Raw genomic sequence first — 13135 nt, forward strand, 5'->3', positions numbered from 1 at the left:
CAGGGGAGGGCAGTTGGGAGGGACCAGCCCAGCAGGGGTGACCAGTTAGGGGTCCCCAGCCCAGCAGGGGTGAGCAGTTAGGGGTGCCAGCCTGACAGGGGAGGGCAGTTGGGGGTGCCCAGCCCAGCAGGGGTGAGCAGTTAGGGGTGCCCAGGCCAGCAGGGGTGAGCAGTTAGGGGTGACCAGGCCTGCAGGGGAGAGCAGTTGGGGGGGGGGGACCCAGGCTGGCAGGAGAGGGCAGTTAGGGGCAATTGGGCCAGCGGGGGAAGCAGTTAGGCATCGATCAGGCTGGCAGGGGAGTGCTTGGGGGGTGATCAGGCTGGCAGGCAGGTGAGCGGTTGGGAGCCAGTAGTCCCGGATTGTGAGAGGGATCCCAGATTGGAGAGGGTGCAGGCTGGGCTGAGGGACACACCCTGGCCCCCTGCACGAATTTCGTGCACTGGGCCTCTAGTTAAATAAATAAAAGCAGATTCCAAACACATATAAAATGTTCAACCACAAGTTTAAAATATTAACAATAAAACAAAAGTAAACCACTAACCAACCAAACAGAAAAAAATCCCAGAAGAATACATAAAAATATTAACAGAAGCCGTTTTGGGGGCAGGGACTATGGACAATGTTTTTTTCTCTTCTTTTTTTCATTTTCTAAAAACTTTTCCATAATGAACTTTTTTTTTTACAGTAGAAAAAATATATACAATAAACAGGAAGAGAAAACATATTAAAGCATTTTTTTAAATGTAGCACACTACTGACCAAGAAAAGTTCTCAGCAGCAACCCAAATGCCCAAAAGCAGGTGGCCAGATAAGTAAGTCACAGAGTGAAAAAATACACAGTGGAGAAGATGAAGGAAATACAGGTACACACACCAGGGATAATGCTCAGGAACATTAGACAGTAAACAGCAAGAAAAACAGATACAGATATGATTCAATGAAACAAAAAATGCAAAACTAATTTATTGCTTAAGAATACAAGTCTATGTGATAAAAACTTTAAAAGCATGAGAATAAACATTAGATTCAGAACAATGGTTACCCCTAAGCAGGAACCTACAAACTGAATGTGAGGGGCACCCACTGGCTTCCAAAGCCACACTGTTTCTCATAGGAGATGGTGGGCACATGGATGTTACATTGCTGTTCCTTAAGCCCTGCACATATTTTATTATTAGAGAAACACCTGTGTGGGTTACTCTGTACAGATAATTAGGAAACAAACCAGCCTTAAAAAATTTTTTTTAAATGTTTTATTGAGCCCAGACAGTGTGGCTCAATGGCTGAGCATCAACCCATGCACCAGGAGGTCACTGGTTTGATTCCTGATCAGGGCACATGCCAGGGTTGCAGGCTCAACCCCCAGGAGTGGGCGTGCAGAAGGCAGCCAATCAGTTTCTCTCTCATCAATGTTTCTATCCGCTCTCTCCCCCTCTCTTTTCCTCTCTCTCTAAAATAAATAAAAACATTTTTAAAATAAATTAAAAAATAAAATGTTTTATTGCTTTTTTTAGGGAGAGAGGAAGACAGGAACATTGATGAGAGAGAAACCCAGGCATGTATCCTGACTGGGAATCAAACTGGCACCTTTCTTTGGTTAGTCCTCACCTGAGGGTTTTTTTCCCCATTGCTTTGTAGAGATAGTGATGGGAGTGAGGGAAGGGGGAAGAGAGAAAGAGAGAGAGAGAGACACACACACACAGAGACATTGATGTAAGAGACACATGGATTGGTTGCCTCTGCAGGTAGCAGTGATGGAACCCACAACCCAGATACATGCCATTGACCAGGAATCAAACCTGCGACCCTTCAGTGTGGAGGTCGATGCTCTAAGCACTGAGCCACATTGGCCAGGGCAAACTAGCGACCTCTTGGTGCATGGGACAACATTCAACTAACTGAGCCACACAAGCCAGGCTCAAACCAGCCTTTAAAATGTAAGCTCTAAGAGAGCAGGGACTTTTGTCTGTTTGTTCACTGCAGTCTCCCTAGCACTTGGAAGAGTGAAAACACACTACAGGTGCTCATTAAATAGAAACTGAGTGAAGTGAACTTTGTACACCACATGCTAGTCACTCTTTTTGGTACTTCATTGACATTTTTTCTTTTTAATAATCCTATGAATAGGATCCTGTCTTCCCCCTTTGGCTGAAAGGAAACACATATAACAAATACATGTATATCCTGCTCTCAAACCCAAAGGTGTCCAAAACCAGGGACCAATACAGGAGGATTTGCAGTCACTGGCCCAATCTGGACCATGATATGTTCCTCCAGCTAAGAATGGTCTTCTGAGACTGTACGTGGCCTGTAAAGCCTAAATATTTCCCATCTTGACCCTGTTCTGAAAACTTGCCGACCCCTGCAACAGACAACCTTCTGCCCCAATACCTGTTCTGTTGAGCCTTGCCATATTCATCATCGCCTCCTGGTATGCCAACTCCACATCTTCTTGAGTGACCACTAGTTTAATTTTATTCCACTTTTCAGGCTAATATAGGAACATAGGTGAGGGAGAAAAGAGGGGGGTGGAAGAATGTGATTAACCTTTACTTCCAAGGACTGAAAGAAAAAGCCCATTTTTCTCTAGTCAACCTATAGGGAATTTTACTTTTCTAATTTTGTATGCAAAATTAAATTTTCTAACTCCCCCCCACCCGTAACTATTATTTTAGGTGTCCATTAAACATATCACTGAGGTATCTTTTGTGCTCTTGACCCACATTTCTGCAGTCAAATACTATACTACAATTTATTGGCTAGTAAAAGCAGCAGGACATATGGCTGCAGTGCGCATGCCATAAAAGGTATTGCATGGGCAGCTTCTCTGTGGTAGGGTGTAGATCTCACATGAATAGCTTTGAATGTCCTTTGGTTTGCCTCTCCATCTCTCCTATAAATCTGATGGCTTTATTTTTCATATAATTATACTGTTATTGACTTTACCTAATTCTGGATCAAAGCATCTTATAGACAAATGAATGGGGAAAGCAACTTTGATTGCATTAGCACAAAGGACAGTCGTAGTGACCACAAAGGATGTATCATAAAAGGAAGGAGAAAAAGGTGTTTCCCTTTTTCCTCAGTTGATTTTCAAAGAAGCCAGCATCATGATTATGGGTTCTTTTTTTTTTTTTTAATCCTCACCAGCGGATATTTTTTCCCATTGATTTTTTAGAGAGGAAAGGAGGGAGGAGGGGGAGAGAAGGAGAAAGAGAAACATCAACGTAAGAGAGACACATCGATTGGTTGCCTCCTGCACACGTCCCTACCAGGGTTGGAGAACCTGCAACCCAGGTACGTGCCCTTGACCAGGAATCGAACCCTCGATCCTTCGGCCCGTGGGCCGATACTCCAACCTCTGATCCAAACTGGCCAGGGCATGATTACGGGTTCTTGATAGATTGTCATCATGGTCCATTAATGGCCATAATTCATGCATGCATTCATTTATCTTTTAATGATACCCAACAATCTATCACTAAATACAATAACAAGTCTATGTGTTCCTCCCTAATCCCACTGCTCCCCAACTCTTCCTCAGAGGTAACAACTGCTCTAAATTTTATACTCGTCATTCCCTTTTCTTTCAAAAAATAGTATTCTCATACATATAGAAGCCTACAATATGCTCTTTGGTTGCTTCTGACTTTTATAAAAAGGGTATTGTGCTACATAGTCTTTGGAACTTTTTTTTTTATGCTCAAAATTGAAAAAACAAGGTATAAAAGCAAAGGAGGTATCAGTTTGGGGGTGAGGTGGGGAGGAGAGATCCCAAACCCCTCATTTTTTATGCCCCTCTGCCACACCTGTTTCCAATTGCCTTGCTGAATTACTCAGATCTGAGTGGTTGAATTGCAAAGCAACTCTGTGGATCACTACCCTGTAATGGCCTTCCAATTAGATTTACAGATGATCATACGTGATGAGAAATCTCCCCATCATCACTGGATGAGAAGGGAAAAATGACTAGACTGTGGCAGCCTTAGAGATTTTCTCTACTCTTCATATCAATCCAACATACACTTGGTTATAAATAACATAAAATTGTTTTTCTTTTTTAACTGTTTATCAGGACTGGTAGTTTCAGATGATAGTTGTAGAAATTAAAAGCACCAAGATATGTGAGATATACCACAAATCATATTAATTTTTGAGTTGTAATCACAATGGGAAAAATATTAAATGAATTATGGTTCTAGCTCAGTGGAAAAGTGACTCAAGATAAATATCTGTGTATTCTAGATGTTCTCTCTACAAGGTAATTATTTATTAAAATGTTCTGTGTTACTATTTCAGCACCAAATAAACTAAACTCACTGCCTCACAAATTCTCTTTATGAAGCTTTGTTAAAGCCCCAAGCTGGGGCTTACCTCCTTTAAGTATTCAGTACATGATATCCTGATTTAATAAAAAAACAACAACCATGGACAATTCCTAGTATTTCTATAGGGCGTCACTGATACTAAACTCCCTGGTAGTGACACTAAAGGAGCTCCTTTTTAGAAGACAAGCTGGTGACATTTAGAAGAGCTAGACCTGAAACATGTTAAAACATGTTCAAGGGCTTCCTGTATGGATAAAAAGTGGCACTTACTCCAGGAGCAGATACATCTTAGATTAAAGAGATACGTGATCTGAATGCAATGAAAACCCTTTTCTCCAAATCCCACAAGGAAACTACCACAATCCTGAAAACTTCTATTCAGCCCCCCCCCCCCCCGCCCCGCCCCCTGGGCGCAGGCATGGCTACTCACATATCCAACCACTGGTGCACAGCCACGGCCACTTGCGTCCCCAGGGGCTTGGTCAGAACCAGCACATCCCCAGGCACTGCGTTATCTGGCCTGAAAAAAAAGAACAAGGGCATGCATGGTCTGGTCAAATGAACCAAGAAGGTGAACTCATCATCAGTTAAACAGGAGAAAGAAAAGGCTGGTAAAAAAACAGTGCATTTGCAAGCACTTACATTTAAGCCACAACTACCAAGTGTTGCAGCTTTGCAACTTGCTACTGAAGCTACTACTACTGGAACAAAAACATTGAAAGAGAATAGAAGAGTCTGCCAATTACCTATTAGATCCAGACCTCCAATAAAATGTATAAAAAAGTAAATCACTTAGCCTTCAAAGGCAAAAGGCCTGATCAGGCCCTGATTTAGCCATGCTGGTGTGTAATTTTCAATACAGACCCACCATGCTTCTGAGGCAATAAGACTTCTGAAACAGATCGTTTCTCAGGCTGTGGGATTTGGCTCAAATTGTGGTTGTCTAATGTTTTGGTGATTTCAGCATCAAAGTTTCAAACTCAGACTGACCAGTAATAAGTTTCATATTTGGCACTCAGATTACTGAAGACTGGTACAAATGGTTGTCTCCAGGAAAGGAAATGGCTAAAAAACACATTAAAAGGTACTCAATATCATTAACCACCAGGGAGATGCAAATCAAACCACTGTGGGTATCACCTCAACCCACTAGGATAACTATTATAGAAAAAATAAAATAAAAACAATAACAAATACTGGAGAGAATGTGGAGCCATTGGAATCCTCCTACATTGCTGCTGGGAACCAGTTTGACAGTTGCTCAAGTTAAACAGTTGCCACATGACCCAGTAACTCTGAGGTATATATACCGAAGAGAATCAAAACATATGTTCATAGCAGCATCATTCATAAATAGGTGGAAATAACCCAAAGATCTATCACCTATGAATAAACTGTGGTATGTCCATGCAATGGAACATTATTCAGCCATAAAAATGAATGAAGTACTGATACATACTACAACATGGGTGAAACTTGAAAGCATTATGCCTAGTTAAAGAAGCCAGACACAAAACACCATATATTATATGATTCTATCTAATGAAATGCCTAGAATAGGCAAATCCAGAGACAGGAAGTAGATCAGTGGTTTCCAGAGAATGGAGGGAGGAGGGAATTGGGAGTGACTGCTTATGGATATAGGACTTCTTTGGGGGTGTGGGGGGGGGGGGAGAACTGATTGGTATATTCTGGAATTGGATAGTGATAACGGTTACATAATCTTGTGAACACACACACACAAAAACAATGAATTCTATACTTTAAAATTTTATATAATATAAAATTTCGCTGTATGTATTATACTTCAATTAAAAATATTAATAACTTTAAAAAACAGAAGTAAAATACTGATACATGCTACAAAATGGATGAACCTTAAAAATATTATGCTAATATTATGTAAAGTAAAAGAAGCCAGGACAGCTAAGGGCAATGGGGTTTCTTGTTGGAGTGATGAAAATGTTCTAAAATCGACCCTGGTATTGGCTGCAAAACTGTGAATATTACCAAAGGCCATTGAACTATATACTTTAAATGGGTGAATTCTATAGTATGCAAATTATATCTCAATGAATCTATCTTAAGAAAAGAAAGAGAACCAGGCCAGGTGACATGGAACAAAACCAACTTACATGATGAATTCATTGGGCTGGCAGACAGTTGTAGCCACTCCTCCCAAAACAATCCAGGGGTTTAACACTGTTTGTCCACCCGTTACAGATGTTCCTGCCTCCTCTGCTGCATCTTTAAAACCCTGTATAATTAGGGGCATCACTTTATCCCTTTCCTAGGGTTTAAAAAGACACAAAGTAAAAGTCACATAATTCAGTTCAAAACCAAGAAAAGAGTCTACACTTGTAGTTATAAAGAGGATCATAAAACCCTAATGGATGTCCTTAAAGTTCACAGACTGTACATGGAATAAGAAAGGCAGATGGAATAGTTTACACTAGCCATTTTATCAAGAGCTGGAAGATATTCCAGGTTACAATGTGAATGAAGCCCGGACAACAGAGAAATAAAAACTGGAATGTGATTGGGTGCACAGGGCTACCCGAAATCTAAGCCAACTCTTTAAATGGTCCTTAGGAACTCCAAGACTCATTTAATATGCACCCACCACCCTCCCCCAGAGGGCTGTGTGCAAACAATGGCTCAAATGCACATTTGTGCTGGCAGAAAAGGGCCTACTGAAAACTCTCTTTTCTAAGAGGCAGGACAAACTTCTTTTGGGGACAAAAACAAGTACCTTTCAAAAATAATCTAAGAGAGAATTCATCTCTGGGTCAGAGAACAGGTACAGGTAGCAAGGCTATAGATACTGCCAGGTAAGCACGGGAATACACGTGACACCCCAACCCCATCACTGTCTTATATCAATGCCCAACCAGCAACCAAAGGGCCTGGCCCCTGGGGGGCCACATGCCCTGGGTCTGTAAAGCTAGTCCAGTCCACAGGCCTGGCATGAAGGTGCTATTACTGTGGCCTAGATTTTAAAACAAACCTAAATGTCTTGGCTTTAGTCTACCCAGAAGAAAGGGAAGCAGGTGGTGGAAATGAAAATATGAATAGGCCAGACTACTTTAATTCACTAATAACTGCCAAAAAGTGGAGAAAAGGATGAAATATGAAAGCCATGCAGCCTGGGCTCCTCACTTTACAGATGGGAAAAGAAGGGCTGACCAGCCAAGTGAAGTGACCAAGACAACAGACAGTAAGCAGCTGGCCCATCTCCTACTTACCCTATCGGTCATTTTATTACTGATTCCAAGGAGCATCAGCATATTGTCACATTCTGTGACCCCCATTGCATAGAGGTCACTGAGTACATTGGCACATGCTATCCTGCCCTGGAAGAAAGCAGAAACATGAAAAAGGGCAAGAGGAGGACAGGGACTTCCCATGTGTTGAAACAAAGGGAGCCTAAGCCTCCGGAATACCTCCCAAGAGAACCCAGGTACTTTCCAGGAATAGCAGCTACTGGGATGGGGTCCTGTTTCTGTGATTTGCAGACTGGGTACCTATCCTTAATCACAGAACCACTAAGCCATTCACTTTTTCCAAGTTATTCCCGTTCCCACCTTTCTTTCTCAGGCAATTCCCATTCTAAACACTGGGAGAAGCCTACAGTTTATTTAGATGGAAAACGGGGAGTGGGAAGATGTCAGGGGGAGCAAGGTTGGAGGGATAGTCTGGGAGGAAGAGCTGTGGAGTGAAAACACGTGTCTGAAAGCAAACTTGGAAACAGTCACTAACCCTAAACAGATTCTGAAAAAAAAAAAAAAAGTGAACTTTACTGATTATAGAAGATGATTTCTATACACTTGGATGGAGAAATTTTTGTACCTTCTTTTAACCAAGGCAACAAGTGGTTTACAACTTGGGTGCCAAGTGCTAGTTAGGGCTACAGTGGGTTCTCTCGGATGCTTTTAGGAGATGCTGGAAAAGGGATGAATTCTGATTCTAGCTACTTTTGCCACCTGGTCAGGTGGGATACCTGGGGTGTGGCATACCTCAGCCTCTCAGGAACACTGCTTTAGAGGAGAGAACAGATGGATGTGTGGAGGGAAAACAGGTTTCTATTAACCTGTGTGCCTGTCACTGGCACCCCGCCCCCACTCCCATTTAGCTGCCTCATGGCCCAAGTCTCTCTGTGTGCAGCTTGATCCCAGTGCCCTTGGCACACAGGAACTTGGATCCAGCAGTTCAGACAAATCTTCTACACAGTGAGTATATAACACAATTGGGGTGAGAATGCCTAGAATCAGAATAAATGGTCAAGAAGTTAAATTGTGATGAGCTCTATTCTGGACGGAAACATCTAGGATTAGACCTATACAGGGTATGGCAACATCTCTGGCCTGAAACACAGGAATGAGGGGTTTACAAATATCAAAGAAAGAAAAAAAATTACAAACATGCCAGTCAACAGACAGTTAGTAGACAGCAGGTGTTCTTGCACAAAAGAAGCAGAGGGATTTCTGCCTAATTGCTCATGTGCAATACCAAAGGTGAGCAGGAAATAGATCAAATGGTTGCAGTTGCAGGAGTCAGATCAGTGGTGGGATGAGAACAATTTGAATATAAAAAAATAAGCGCGCGCACACACACACACACCCAGCCACAACCCAAAACCAACTGAACAGCAGTTCGAGATGTAAAAACATATTAAGTCAAACTTACCATCATGTAAGGGTCATCGACGATAGGATAAATGTAATCTGTGGTTTGCACCAAGGAAAGACCACCATGCCTCAAAGGAATGACACAAGTATCCATCCCAATGCCTGCAAAGATGGAAGTCATCATAATCCACAAGTCAACAGGAAACGCCATTTCATCTTATGCCATCAGTGTTCTGAATAGGAGCGTTTTGTATGAGATACTTACGGAACACTGCATGCTGCCAATACAGCAATGTGTTTCCTATCAAGAAGGATAACTGAAATAAATGTGAAACATAACTAGCTAAAGATAGAAGAGTAAAATTTGTTAGTCATGAAGACTCACATTCAATATGCTATAATTTTAGCCCTTAATGGTGCCTTGAACAGATTCTTTCCTTTGTATTACTATATCATGTGACTGGCACCATATAGAATTTCTTTAAAGATGAGAATAGCAGAAATGGAACTTGGGTTGTTTTATCTATAGTTGATTTGAGTTTATCTTTAGGCATTATTGTTTTCCCAACAGACAATCTGTAAAATATTTTACACACATAAAACGGTATTATTACTTCCACATTTTAGTCAAACATGAAAACAATTAGAAAAAAAGAAGACAAAGCCAGAACAGGAATTCATCATTTCCAACCAAGCAAGTACGTAAACACTGCGGTACCTAAAAGCATTTTTAAAGAGGAATCCTTACATATGTCACTTCTACTAATTTATAATATGAAGGGGGGAAATGTGCTAAAAAGCCTGTCAGAAGTATTTCAATTTATTAAAATTGTTGCTAAACTTTTAGAATAAAATATAGACAACGGATAGGCTGAGATATAATTCTCTTATCCTGAAAGTAGTTTAAAAACCATCTCCTGTAACTTCTATTTCTTTGTAATCCAGGCATTTTACAAATTCAATTTGGCCTTCCCACCAAGTAGGCTGAATAGAGTACTTTCCTACACCTCTCAAAAGGATACCGCCTGCTCTGACTTCACCTGTGCAGTCCATCAACCAAAGGCAGAGAAAAAGGCACGATGAAGTACAAAAGGAAGCAAGAGGATGACACCCTCTCAACTCAGAATTCCAAAGGAAACAAGAATAAATCACATTGAATCAAATGAAACCAGGACTTGTGTACCATTCATATTTTGCGTAAGTAAAATGCTGAAGCACAACTAGTTTAGCACCACCACAGCAATATACCTAACAGAACCCAGGATAGAGGGGCACCTTTTTTTCCCCAGGTCTTAGTCCATTATTACTAATGCAAAAATAAAATCACTGTGAAGACAGGCTGTTTTTCCCCCTACTACACCAGATAGCAAACTCTTGGTGGAAGGTTGTTAGGAAATAGTTTAGTTTTAGAATGGTAAGTCTCACAAATATAAGACAATAGAACCCACTTTACCAGTGATTGGTTTTCATGTGTATTAGACAAGGATGTGTGCAATGACTCATTTAAACCGTGTACATGTGCAGACTCTCAGAAATTTAACAACTGTTCTTTAGCATTTAAGTGAAATAGAGCAAGAACCACATTTAACATACTGATTCTCCCTAAACTGATCATTCTAACTGGTTATTCCAAGTGTATTACTATTTATTTTGGAAATTAGTATAGTTTTTTTAAGTTCTTATATAAACTATAGGACTACAGAGAGAGACACTAAAAAACAGTTGCTGAGCCCTAGCCTGTTTGGCTCAGTGGATAGAGTGTCGGCCTGGACTGAAGGGTCCCAGGTTTGATTCTGCTCAAGGGCATGTGCTCAGGTTGGGGGCTCGATCCCCAGTAGGGGATGTGCAGGAGGCAGCTGATCAATGATTCTCTCTTATCATTGATGTTTCAATCTCTCTCTCCCTCTCCCTTCCTCTCTGAACTCAATAAAAATATATTAAAAAAACAAACAAAAAAACCCCACAGAAAAGATATAATCTATTCAAAGCATTACATAATTTACATTATTTAAAAAAAGTCACTGAATGTTAGCTTTGTTTTTAATTTCAGTTATCTTACATTTGTATTACATGTATTTGATTTCTAAGGTTTTAAATTTCTACTTAAAACTAGCATCAGAGCATTTTAACTGATGACTCTTGAGCATTTTCCGAGGGCTGAATAGAAGCTCACATTATCTGCATTTCTTCTTTCATAAGCTACTAACTACATGTGGTCATGGTGCATGTGAAATGTGTTTATTCCAAATAGAGATGCATAGTAAGTGTAAAATACTTATCAGATTTTACACACTTAGTACCAAATACCCCAAATCTCATGTTTTATATTAATTGTTGAAGTATTTTATATGATTAAATGAAATATATCAAAATGAATTTCACTTAATTCTGTTTTTTTTAAATGTGACTACTAGGAAATTTAAAATTACACATATAGTTTACATGTTTCTTTTGGACAGTACTGGCCCATAGTAACTGGTTTACAAATCACCTATCAAATTTCAAGGAAGAAAGAAAGTGTGAGCCTGAGATGGGCCATGGGCCATGGGCCTGAAAGAACTAGATAGAATATCAAGGTGAAAGAGAGAGAGACAACTCAGGTTGAGGGCAAGTGGGAACAAAGGGAAATTCTCAAATACCAATCTGAGCAGTGTATGTTCAATTATCAGTGGGGAACGGGGAATTGTAGTTTTTCAGCAAAACTGAAAACATCCATCAAGAAAACCCAAATCATCATATCATCACCAGGAATGAATACTTGACAGCTCTTAAGTACCAGACAATAGATGTTCCAGGTTCTCAGATACACTTATTTTAACATTTCTTTAGTTAGAATACATCCAATATGCATACATTTAACAACAATTATGGTTTGTCCTTCAATTAATAGCATCTTAGAATTCAGGAAATATGACCGCTTTTAGGAAAAAATTTAAAAACAGATAAGCACATTTGTGTGGATGAATTTATAGACAAACATTCATACATGAATTTATAAACAAAAATACATATATATATCTACACTAATAAAAGACAAAAATGCTAATTGACCATACCTTTGCTACACCCACCAGCCAATCAGAGCAACTATATGCAAATTAACCCAACAAAGATGGAGGTTAATTTGCATATACCGGCTGGGAGCAAAGACTGAAGACAACGTGGAAGTGAAGCGCTGCAGAAGGGAGCAAAGTAGAGGTGGTGGAGACAGGAACAGAGCCAAGGTGGCAGAGGTGGGAGGGAAACCAGCCGGGCGGAGGGGCGGGAGGGAAGCCTGCCTCAGCGGGTTTCGCTCCCTTCTCTGCTTCGCTCCAGCCGTAGGAAGTTCTATTCTTGCAGGAATCTTCCTGCAACGGGCCTCTAGTGTGTGTATATATGTGTGTGTGTGTGTATATGTATATATATATATATATAAAATACTTGGTGCATGAACATACAAGTTCTGGTACAGTAATTTATTATCCCATTGTATAAATCAGAAAACTGAGGCATCAGGAGGATTAAAAACATGCAGAGTAACATTAGTGACTAGTAAGTGACTGTGTCAGGATATAAATCTAGATCTGATTCCAAAGGAAAGTTATGCCATCAAGATATACCACTCTGTACTCAATTTTAATACTATGCTTCCTTTAGCATCTATTTGCTTGTAACCTGGGGTCCATAGCTACACCTACCAAATGCCATAAGGGCAAATTTTGTGGATGTGCATTTTTCTGGGAAAGGGACAGCTTTCATTTACTTCTCAAAATCCCTGTGACCAAAGCCCATTGCTTTTGTGTTCTTTTCCCTGCCTCTTTCCTTGCTGGTGACATCTGTCCCCTTTTGCCACTGCTAAGGATTATAGGTGGTGCAGCTCCTCTGCCCACTCTGAACACGTTGTTTGGACTTAGAAACCAGATGACAGAGAGTAGAGGAATGGGAAGATGTGGATTCCAGATCTGGACCCTGGCCAAGCATCATGAGGCTGCTGAAAGGAGCAAATGATCCTACCCCTACCCATTATCTAAGCACTTAACGGTGCACGGCATGTCCAACTGCTCAATAAGGTCAACAGGGGGAAGTTATAAAAAGAAACTATTACTTTATCCACAGGTTTTTAATTGCATTGTTTTTGCCCCATTCAGCAACTTATTTTTTTTGACAAAGTTATTTAAGAGTTTTTTCAGTATACAGATG

General features: G+C 40.5%; 1 protein-coding gene across 1 annotated transcript in view; it reads right to left on the reverse strand.

The window, feature by feature from the left end:
• SEPHS1 (selenophosphate synthetase 1) overlaps positions 1-9264 on the reverse strand; it is a 19526-nt gene extending 10262 nt beyond the window's left edge. The window contains 5 exon segments of the mRNA XM_023751491.1: positions 2392-2491; positions 4755-4848; positions 6464-6618; positions 7574-7681; positions 9015-9264. Coding sequence (XP_023607259.1) covers positions 2392-2491; positions 4755-4848; positions 6464-6618; positions 7574-7681; positions 9015-9167 — 610 coding nt within the window. The 5' untranslated portion in view covers positions 9168-9264.
• Between the last annotated feature and the right edge of the window lie 3871 nt (positions 9265-13135).

Source organism: Myotis lucifugus, unplaced genomic scaffold, assembly GCF_000147115.1.
Source record: "Myotis lucifugus unplaced genomic scaffold, Myoluc2.0 scaffold_22, whole genome shotgun sequence".
Classification (NCBI taxonomy): domain Eukaryota; kingdom Metazoa; phylum Chordata; class Mammalia; order Chiroptera; family Vespertilionidae; genus Myotis; species Myotis lucifugus.